Raw genomic sequence first — 11,226 nt, 5'->3', positions numbered from 1 at the left:
TGATGTTTATGTTCAGGTAATCACATACCTGCAACCACTATTCACAAGAGAAAAATGTCATTTGTGAAAGATACTCTTATAGAAGATGGAAATTTTTCTGTATGAATATGTTAAATTTTGTTGTTGTTAATAGATGGAGATCAGTTTTGGCTTTTTTTTTTTTCCTTTTATGGTAATTTACTTACTCTCAATAGCATAAGAAGATCTATAATATATTATGGGTTAAATTATTTCAGGGAAAGCTGGTGAAGAAGGATTTCAATATTGAAGATGAAGCAGGTGGAGTTAATAAGGCAATTGTTAGAAACTTCACTGCTTCTGTCACTGATAATACCTTGGAGATCCGGTTCTACTGGGCTGGAAAAGGGACTATTGGCATCCCAAATAGAGGAGTATATGGTCCACTCATTTCGGCTATCTCTGTTAATCCTGGTATGCTATGAATTCTCTTGAGATTCTTGTAAACAGTAACTTTTTTCTCCAGTTTCAACAATTGAAAATTCAAAGCAACACCTCAGTTTTCCCACTGTTACTTTTGTTCTAAACAGAAGAAAACAATCAATGAATTTATATGTTAGTTGAAGATTTTCTTAGAATATTATACTAGGGTCTTAGGATAATAATTTAGTAGCCAAAATGTTACCCTGACTGTTTCCCTTGTTTCTCTCTATGTTCAGATTTTCCAGTACCATCAGAAAATGGAAACATGTCTACTGGCGCTATAGTTGGGATAGTTATTGGCATTCTGTTTACGATTTTTCTAGTTCTGGGAATTCTTTGGTGGAAGGGTTGCTTAGGATCCAAAGATACTACAGCACAAGGTATTGCATAAGCTTCTTATTTTTCATGTGTGTAGATCTATTAGGCAGTCATATATGAGTGATATATCCACGACCCTGTGCAATCTAATTCTGTCAATCCTCTTTATACTTGGTTATAGATTAGAAAGAGAGTTTTCAATTGTCTTGAACGCTTCTTGATGTTTTTGACAGATCTAAAGGGTCTAGATCTACACACTGGATCATTTACCCTAAGACAAATTAAAGCTGCCACAAACAATTTTGATCCTGCTAACAAGATTGGAGAAGGTGGTTTTGGTCCTGTGTACAAGGTATCCTAAGGAAGAGCTATTTTTTGAATCTACTATGGTTTGGTCACTTGAAACCTCTTTTGACATTATGAATTGTTTGAAGGGTCTCCTGTCAGATGAAACCATCATAGCTGTGAAGCAGCTTTCTTCTAAATCGAAGCAAGGGAACCGTGAATTTGTGAATGAAATAGGCATGATTTCTGCTCTACAACACCCTCATCTTGTAAAGCTGCATGGATGCTGTATCGAAGGCAACCAGTTGTTGCTTGTGTACGAATACATGGAGAATAACAGCCTTGCTCGTGCTTTATTTGGTAATGCAAAAAAGCTTAACTTTTTTATTCCAGTACTGAAATGAAATGCAAAAACGTGTAACCCGTTGTTATCTGATTCGTATATTTTTGTGCAAACGGGTGTTCTCAGGTCCAGAAGAACACCAGTTGAAATTGGATTGGCCTACAAGGCGCAAGATCTGTATTGGTATAGCAAGAGGATTGGCTTATCTTCATGAGGAATCGAGATTAAAAATTGTCCATCGGGACATCAAGGCTACCAATGTGCTTCTTGATGAGAATCTTCATCCAAAAATATCTGATTTCGGTCTTGCCAAGCTCGATGAAGAAGATAATACCCATATAAGCACTCGTATCGCTGGAACTTTGTGAGTAATAAAATGCTCATCTTGCTTTCTTTTTTCTTTTCTTTTCTTATTTTTGACAAATGTCTTCTCCTTTCTCCTTTTCTACATAACTTATCTGAAATGATACTACATAATATTAAAATTACATGACGTATCCATGTGTTGTGTATCTCCCAGTGGATATATGGCACCTGAATATGCTATGCGAGGCTATTTGACCGATAAAGCAGATGTATACAGTTTCGGAATTGTTCTTCTAGAAATTGTCAGTGGTAGAAGCAACACTAGTATCAGGCCAAAAGAGGACTTTTTCTATCTTCTTGATTGGGTAACAGTTGCTATTATTTTATGTGCTTATTCCTAATTGTGTTCGTACAAACTCTGACTAGCTCTGTTTCCTTTTTTTAGGCTAATTCCTTGAAGGCTGACGGAAAATTAACGGAACTGATTGATCCAAGGTTGGAATCAAACTTCAGTAAAAAAGAGGTGATCATGACTATCAATGTAGCGCTCCATTGTACCAATGCTGTAGCTGCCGAAAGACCAAGTATGTCAACAGTTGTAAGCATACTCGAAGGAAGAGAGCGTGTTCAAGGATTTGTACCAGACTCCAGTATTTCAATGGACGAAATGAAGCCAAAGAGTCAAGACCAAGCAACAGAGTCAAATGATGATCAAGACCAAAGTATTTCAATGGATGTTCCTTGGACAGCTTCCTCAACCTCGACCGCTGACCTGTATCCGATCACTTTGGATACTGATTACTGGGAGAAGAGAATGTAAAAAGTCGCATTTCTATGTGTTTTTGGTCCTGAAATTTCGCTTTCCTTACAGACGACGTAAATTTTTCTTTTTCCCAGAAATTCCCGTCTTATATTTTATCTTTGTTCTGGCATCAAGGATTTGTTTGATCCTTACTTCTTTGTACATTTTGGGTTTGTATATTTAAATGCATTTCTATATTTTCAATTAAAAAGAACTTTATATTGGAATAAATTATTTGTTAGAAAATCTTACTGCAATTGATCTTCTTTTATGTATGGTTGATCCATATAGGATTGGTCAAAATTGACTCATAATACGATTAATGTCCTCAACTCAATATCGACCCTAATAAATCCAATCCACCCCATATTGAAAAAGAAGAATAAATTATATATTTTATAAATATGTACAAGGATTCATTATGATTTGAATAATTATATCGACGGTGAAATTTTGATAAAAGTTAATGAAATGTATGATTGAAAAATAGATATAAGTTCTGGATCTCACAAAATATGAGGTTGAAAATGAATTTGAGGAAAATTTAATTTTAAAAGATGGGGGCCAACCGGAGACAAAGTATTTTAAATTAGATATGACGGAANTGCAAGGGGTGCGAATGAGCGGCTGCAATTTTTTCCAAGGGAGTTGGATTTATGATGATACATATCCTCTATACAAGTCTTCAATGTGTTCATTTATTGAACAGCAGTTTGATTGTGGGGGAAATGGAAGAACTGATAGGCTCTACCTTAAGTATAGATGGAAGCCCCAAGGATGTGAACTCCCCAAGTAACTTCTTATTTCTAAACATATTTAAATAAGTTACTTTTTTTCTTACTTTTAAGTAACTCTGACATTGCACATGGACTCTAGAGGTAAAGATACCAAATTGGTGGGGGTGGCGAACTCACCCGCAATATTTTTTAATATATACATAATACATGTATCAACATTTTTTTGCCTTCTTATGTATAAATCCTGGCTCAGCCATCGGTGGATTTTGAGTTAAGTAAAAATGTACGCGCAGATTTAATGGACAAGATTTCTTGGAGAGAATGAAGGGGAAGAAGATAATGTTTGTCGGGGACTCTCTTAGCCTCAACCAATGGCAATCTCTCACATGTATGTTACATGCAGCAGTTCCCCAGTCAAACTTCTCATTGCAGAGGAGAGGAGACCTCTCAACTTTTTATTTTTCGGTGGGTTTCTTTTCGCTTGTTCGCTAGAAGTTTAAACTTTAAGATGAGTTGATCATAAAAAAATTACAAGCTTTTTCAAAATGGAAGTATAATTAATTAACCAAAAGTACCCTGTGAAAATATGCAGGATTATAACGTGTCTTTGATGTTGTTACGCAACGCATTTTTAGTAGATTTAGTGAAAGAGAAGAAGGGCAGAATTCTTAAACTTGATTCTATCCAAAATGGGAACTCATGGAAAGGTTTGGATATGCTCATTTTCAATACATGGCATTGGTGGCTCCATAAAGGAAGCGCAAAACCGTAAGATTTTTATTTTATTTATTTATTTATTTATTTTTTTCATATTCGAATGTCATCTTTGGTATGTTGAATTATACACTACTAAAAATGAAAAATGAAAAATGACGAATTTTGTTACATGTCTCTCTTCCTTGTTCATGTTGAATCTAACATAAACATATCCTAATAATTTTCTGTTGTCTCCCTTTTTAATTGCTTCTGATTTCAGATGGGACTACATCCAAAAAGGAGATAAATTGTACAAAGACATGGATCGTTTGATTGCATTTGGTGAGGGACTAAAAACTTGGTCAAAGTGGGTGGATTCAAATATAGATCCCTCCCAGACTAAAGTATTCTTTCAAGGCATCTCTCCTACCCATTATAAGTAAGAAACCTTTATCTAAATAAGCACTTCCAAGCAAAAATGTATCTTGTTGGACTAACCATTCTTTTTTTCTTTTGTTAAATGCATTTTCGTATAATTCAATAAAAGAGAGTGCTTCCAAATTGAAACAAAAATAAAAATTCAGTGACTGATTTGAAATGATAAAAATTCAATGATCAATGTAAAAAGAGCGCTTTAAATTGAGCAATTAACATTGTTTCAAAATCTTGCACGATATGTGACCCCAACAATTACTTAGGCCCTGTTCTCTTTACCGTTTTCTGTTTTCGATTTTTCAAAACGATGAAAACATGTTTTCTTTCCCGTTTTCGAAAACGAAAAAAAAATTGTGAAGAAAACACAAAACGACTTTTTTGTCGTTTTGGGCGTTTTCAGTATAAAACTTGAAAAAATTGAAAACGCGGGAAACACACCTTTTTTTTTTTTTTTTTTTGGTGTTTTGAGGTGGTGTTGTGGTGATTCTCAAAATTTCAAAAAAAAAAATCATTTTTTTTTGTTTTGAGAAACTAACAAAAAAAACGTATTTTCAACAATTTCAAAATAAACACTCAAGACACAAAACTCAAAATGAATTCAAAACTCAAAACACAAAACTGAAACACAAAGAGAACACCCCCTTATTTTCTCCTTTGTTTTGCACAGTGGTGCTGAGTGGAATGCATCAAAGGGAACCACATGCAATGGTGAAACTCAGCCCATTACCGGCTCGACGTACCCGGGAGGATCGTCGCCAGCGGTGGTTGTAGTAAAAGGAGTGTTAAGTAATATGTCGACTACAGTGGGATTGCTTGACGTAACCCAACTTTCTCAGCTAAGAAAAGATGGACATCCATCAATATATGGCATTGGTGGAGCTAAAGGGAATGACTGCAGTCATTGGTGTCTTTCTGGTGTACCCGATACTTGGAATCAATTGTTCTATGCAATTCTTGTTACAAATGGAAAATCAAAAATCTAAATCACTATTATTTGTTAGAATACAATGAGAAAGAAAATGATTTCTTACAAAGGACTAATCATGTTAATGTTATTCTTAAGCAACTCAAATGAACGTGATTAAGATATAACAATATAAATTATAAGCAATTCTTCGTTGTCTATAGTGTTGTGGCATATTAAATTGCATTAGTTGAATAATTCTAGTTTATTATTGTATTCGACTTGATAACATAAATATTGTGATGTTTACAATTAGCAGTAGTAGCAACATTCTCAATGGCCCAACATCTATAATGAACGATATTGATAATTTATTTGTTGATAACAATTTAAAATGGTACTCATAGTAGATGAATTGGAGTAATATCGATTTTGTAGCAAAAAATTATTTAATATAACATGTTGTACAATATAAAATCAGCACAAAATTGTATTTTAGTAATAGTGATGTATGAAAGAAAATGTAGTTTGCCTCGTCATTCTTTCTCTTGATAAAATTGTACGATGTGACACAATGTTAACGAGGCCAAAAAAACAATGTGGGCCAATAATATGCCAAAATAGATGTGGACAAACATGAATATTTTTATATTATCTACTTAACAATTTGTGTTCAGTTTAAAAATAATAATTTAGAAAGCTGTAACTTGTTATGTGCCACAACTCACAATCTCTGGCCTTCAAATTTTTGTGCAAAATCCACTAACATAAAATGTCCTTATACAAATAGTCCGTTTGGATGGTCTTCATCCGTATAACCTTTAAAAAACAACAAAAAATATCAAAAAGAATAAAATCCATTTACTTTTAGGTATATAGTGAAAGAATATAAGGGAAAAAAAATTATAAAAAGGACAAAAAATAAAAAAATATGCAAGAAAAATAATTGAAAAAATATCACCTTCTTCCCAAACACCCAACTGCCGCCACTACCCTAAACCCAATTATTTCTTACAAGCATATTCTTCCAAAGTCGCCCATATTATCACCGAACATTACCGTCGTCCATTCCTACAATTACAATCATTGTCCCTAATATCACCACCACCCCCAGCACCTAGTTACTACTTTTTGCATATTCATCTAGAAGGGAGTGTATGTGAAAGGCTGGGTCAAGGGGGATCTTCAATACGGTTCTTGTTTTCTACTTTCGTTTTTTTTTTTCTTTTCTATTATTACAAGATTTAAATAGTGTGTGACATCATTGCCCTGCGCTTATTTGATCATATGTGTTATACATGATGACTTAACTGATCTTTTGGATGGAACTTCTATCCTCAAGAGTCTGTATGGTCCTCTCTGACTGGCCATCTATCTGAGGATGAAAAGGTGTACTGAAATGTAATTTAGTACCCATGGGCTCCTACAAACTTGGCCAAAATTTAGATGTAAAACGAAAGTCTCTATCAGACACAATAGATAATGGGATACCATATAAACTCACTATCTCATCCACATACAACTTTGCCAACTTATTTAAAGTATAAGTAGCCTTGATTAGCAAGAACCTATGACGTGTGGCTCAATTTGGTAGTTTGACAGGCCCAATGCTGCTTAATTCGGTTGCTATCTGTCAATAAAGAAAAAGGTGAAAAAAAATATATGAGTTTAAAGTTAAGTGAGTGGATAATTTCAAATAGGTAAACTTTTTATCATTTATGCATATTTTCTGAAAATTCTTACACTGCTAAAATTTCTAGAAATTCTGAAATCTGGTAACACTTTTAAAATCAAACATGAATACATCATAAAATTCTTTGTTCTTCATTCTAGATAAGCAACTGTAAAATATAACGAATATAAATAATATGATATCCGTGAAAATCTGTGAAATATTGCTGCTACTCAATACTATAAGTTGAAAGCTTTAATCTGAGAACTAAATAGACTGAATTCTATAATCTGAAATCTGATAAACTGTAGAAATATTGAAAAATCACATCAAAAGGTACCCAATGAGTAGCCTTACTCACGTACAGAATAATCTCGATGTACAAGGCAAAGCTATTCAAATCTGATATTCTGATAATCTGGTCATACGTACACAAAGCTACCAAAGGCTAATCACCCTAGTACACGACCCAAAGCCTATGTGTGTACGAGGATGGGTCCCAAAAATCTCTGATAATCTGGTCATACACTATAAAAATACATTCCCAGTATTGCAGAGCGGGTAAAATCAACATAACTGGTCGTACACTGTGAAAACACATTCACACCAGTGCAGAGCGGGTAAAATGATCATAACTGGTCATACATAGTGGAAACACATTCACAATTGTGCAGATTAGGGTAAAATCATTTGAGTACTTTCTGGTGGTTTTAAAAATACTTTAACTATGTTGAAATATGTAATACAAATATAACATGCTTCCTTGATTGGTGAGTTCAAGAAGTTGCACACTCAGTTGTCAGTTACTACTTTTGGGACATTATTAGCTCATTTTCAGGTAAGGCCTTCTTTGATTGATAAGGTTAAAAAAGCTCAATCTCAAGACCCGACATTTAGAACATTGAAAGCAGAAATTAGTACTAGGTTAAGTATGGATTATGTTATTAGAGATGATAGGTTGTTGGCTATGAGTAATAGATTATGTGTTCCAGATATTCCAGAATTGAAGAAGGAAATTTTAGAAGTAGCACATAGTTCTGATTATGCTATGCATCCAGGCAGTAGTAAAATGTTTCATACATTGAAAGATCATTACTGGTGGCTTGGAATGAAAAGAGAAATAGCAGATTTTGTATCCAAATGTCTTATCTGTCAACAGGTAAAGCCAATTCGTTAAAAAAAAAAAGTAGGACTTTTACAGCCATTGCATATCCCATAATGGAAATGGGAGCACATTACTATAGACTTTTTATTTGGTCTTCCTCGTACTCAGAATGGTCATGATGGAGTTTGGATTATTGTAGATCGCTTGACCAAAACTGCTAGGTTCTTGCCGATCAAGGCTACATATACTTTAAATAAGTTGGCAAAGTTGTATGTGGATGAGATATTGAGTTTATATGATATCCCATTATCTATTGTGTCTGATAGAGATCCTCATTTTACATCTAAATTTTGCCCCAGTTTGGAGGAAGCCATAAGTACTAAACTACATTTCAGTACAATTTTTCATCCTCAGACAGATGGCTAGTCAGAGAGGATCATACAGACACTTGAGGATATGTTGAGGGCCTGTGTTTTAAAGTTCAGAGGTAGCTGGGATTCACATTTTTCGTTGATTGAGTTTGCTTATAATAACAGTTACCACTTCAGTATAGAAATTGCTCCTTTGAAGCTTTGTGTGGTAGAAAATGCAGAACACCAGTTTGTTGGATGAAGCTGGTAAGAGGTAGTTCGTAGGCCTTGAATTGGCTCAAATGACTTCAGAAAATGTGAAATTGATTAGAAAAAAGTTAAAAGCAGCTCAAGATAGACAGAAAAGTTATGCAGATAGGCACAGAAAAGATCTTAAATTTGCAGTAGGAAATAAAAATTTTCTTAAATTGTCTCCTTGAAAAAGGGTGTTGACATTTGGCAAGCGAGGAAAGTTGAGTCCACGATATATTGGACCCTATGAGATTGCTGAGCGGATTGGTCCAGTAGCATATCAATTGGATCTGCCAACTGAATAATAGAGAATCCATCATGTTTTTCACGTCTCCATGCTCCACAAGTACATTGCAGATCATTCTCATATTCTGGAGTCTCAGCCAATTCAATTGAAGGAAAATTTGATTTATATAAAAGAGTCAGTGAGAATTTTAGACAAAAGGTGCAAATTCAACAAAACAAAACAGTTTCACTAGTTAAGGTACTTTGGCAGGATCAGACAATAGAAGAGGCTACATGGGAGAACAAGGATCAGATGCGTGCTCAATATCCTTATCTATTAAGTGTCTAGTCAGTTGTTAGTTGAATTTCTAGGTCGAGATTTTTTTAAGGAGGTAAGATTATTACACCCATTTCCTAATAGTGAAAAGTCTATATTATTTATTCAAAATCAAGGGTTTGACTAGTCAAAGTAATAGTAAGATAAGGACTTAAACTAAATAAATGATTTTATTGGGGTTTATTGTATAATATAAGATACTTAATGATTTAAAATGGATAAAATTTAAAGTTAGTGATTTATTTTTCTATTTTTGGGAAGTAAAAGATTAAATACTAAGATATATTAATGTTGAAGGACTTAAATTGCTAAAGGGCAAACGGCAATTATACAACAATTAGCCCATTTTTTTAATATATCAATCCACCAAAGAAATAGGAAAAATCTAGAAACTGGCAGAGAAGAAGAAGAAATCGGCAGAAAGAAAAAGGGAGAGAAAAGATGGAAGAAAAGGGAAAAAAGAAGAAGAAAGGGAAGAAAGGAGAAGAAGAAGAAGAATAAAGTAGTTAGATTTTCATTTTCATTTTCTCTTCCCTTTATTCTCTTCAAGAGGTGGAGAAATTTTATATTAAATTGCTAGGGTTTAATTTGTAGTTAAATTTTCAGATTTTGAGATGAGTAGTACTTGGAGCTTAAGTTATCGATTCTTTAATTTCCATCTACACTAAGGTAAGGAGATATCATTTTTTTGGAGCAAATCCTAGTTTTTAAATTTGATGATTGAGTATGGATTATTTGTGGAAAGGATTACATTAATGGAATCATTCACTTAGAAGAATGATTTTGGGGAACAATAAATATATTAATTTGGTTGTAGTATTATTACTAGTTTTTTACTAGAATGAAAGGGATACATATTGTTATGATTGGAATGACGTTAAATTTGGATAAAGTATTCACATGTTAAGGTTTTAGAAATTAAAATTAACTCCAATTGATTAAAGGAAATTTAGAAAAATTTCGGGAAATTTAGTTTAATTATTATCGTTGACCCCAAAAGATATTGCCAACAGATGCCGGACCCACCTGCGCACACGTGAGCGAAAGTCCAACACGCTAAGACACGTGGACGGTCTAAAACGGATAGATCAAGGGCGTGAGAGTAGCTCAACGGTGCGGGACGAGAACGTTCGGAATCCGACAGAATGTTCGTAGACCGATTGTACAATAATTACCAATTGATGTTTGTAAATGTATATCTAAATATTTATGAACTAGTTTATGTTGCAAGATAATAAGAAAGAGAGAGTTGAATAACGTATGATTTCTTGTATTGATTCTTGCATTAGCCTTTGTATGAGGTACATGGGGGAGTATTTATAATGTCACAAGTTAAATCAAGACCTTTGGTTCGAGGTACACGTGGTCTCATCCAGTTAATTTACATTTCAAATTGTAGGCATCAACTGCACCTAGCCTGTTATACATTTATTGATTGCCGCCTCTATTAGTGACAATACTTAACATTTACACTCATGACAAACGTCCTATCAATCATTCAAATAAGATCTTTGTACAGAGGATCTCTTGAGAGAAGTGTCTATGGAAGATGCTGCTTTGTAATTCAGAGGCTACTACCTCGGCTATAAAGTTTCGCCAACAGGGCTTGTCCACCTTGAAAGGGCCTCGGCATATGGGCTTAGGAAGCTCCTCAAGAGGCAATGATAGATGGGCATCGGTATATTGGGCCTAGGCTTCTGTGGACCTCGGTTTGTAGGCCTCGGCTATGCAAATATCCTCGACTTGAGTGCCACGTCGTTCGGCATGAGTTGGCTGTGGGCCCCGAGGGTTGCCCAAGTGTGCAAACACGTAACAATTATATTATTAGAGATAAAGTTTTCTTGATTTTAATAGTGGTTAAATTAGTTATTTTATAACGTATTTCAAGTGGTGAAGAAGAAATTGGAAAAGCTTACCAACCGGTCTAGTCTGTAGCTCGTATTGAGTGAGTGGATATAAACTTATTTTCAGAAATTAGTATTTAATAAATTTATATTAAATTAGAAAATTTATTATTT

The 11,226-nt window shown here is 34.2% G+C and overlaps 2 protein-coding genes across 2 annotated transcripts in view; both read left to right on the top strand.

Annotated features, from left to right (window-relative positions):
- The window catches only part of LOC111370167 (probable leucine-rich repeat receptor-like serine/threonine-protein kinase At3g14840), a 10,354-nt gene extending 7,645 nt beyond the window's left edge, over positions 1-2,709 (top strand). Inside the window, exons 16-23 of the mRNA XM_022991862.1 lie at positions 1-16; positions 237-432; positions 678-821; positions 993-1,111; positions 1,194-1,404; positions 1,514-1,751; positions 1,908-2,058; positions 2,139-2,709. Coding sequence (XP_022847630.1) covers positions 1-16; positions 237-432; positions 678-821; positions 993-1,111; positions 1,194-1,404; positions 1,514-1,751; positions 1,908-2,058; positions 2,139-2,513 — 1,450 coding nt within the window. The 3' untranslated portion in view covers positions 2,514-2,709. The remainder of the gene's footprint in view (positions 17-236; positions 433-677; positions 822-992; positions 1,112-1,193; positions 1,405-1,513; positions 1,752-1,907; positions 2,059-2,138) is intronic.
- A 397-nt stretch (positions 2,710-3,106) lies between these two features.
- LOC111370318 (protein trichome birefringence-like 43) lies at positions 3,107-5,512 on the top strand. Its single transcript, XM_022991992.1, has 5 exons — positions 3,107-3,287; positions 3,526-3,697; positions 3,825-4,000; positions 4,209-4,367; positions 5,031-5,512. The coding sequence occupies exons 1-5, from the start codon at positions 3,115-3,117 to the stop codon at positions 5,344-5,346; spliced, it is 996 nt and encodes a 331-aa protein (XP_022847760.1). The 5' UTR covers positions 3,107-3,114; the 3' UTR covers positions 5,347-5,512.
- Positions 5,513-11,226: the final 5,714 nt, after the last annotated feature.

The sequence above is a fragment of the Olea europaea genome, chromosome 21 (genome assembly GCF_002742605.1).
Source record: "Olea europaea var. sylvestris chromosome 21, O_europaea_v1, whole genome shotgun sequence".
Taxonomy (NCBI): Eukaryota; Viridiplantae; Streptophyta; class Magnoliopsida; order Lamiales; family Oleaceae; genus Olea; species Olea europaea.
Note: the sequence above shows the minus strand (reverse complement) of the source record. Positions and strands in the feature narration are given on the sequence as shown.

Bases quoted from the DNA above. Each gene is read 5' to 3' on its own strand.
- LOC111370318 (XM_022991992.1), top strand. From the start codon at position 3,115: ATGAGCGGCTGCAATTTTTTCCAAGGGAGTTGGATTTATGATGATACA. The intron at 3,698-3,824 runs GTGGGTTTCTTT...GAAAATATGCAG, and splicing joins TCTCAACTTTTTATTTTTCG to GATTATAACGTGTCTTTGAT. The intron at 4,001-4,208 runs GTAAGATTTTTA...TTCTGATTTCAG, and splicing joins CATAAAGGAAGCGCAAAACC to ATGGGACTACATCCAAAAAG.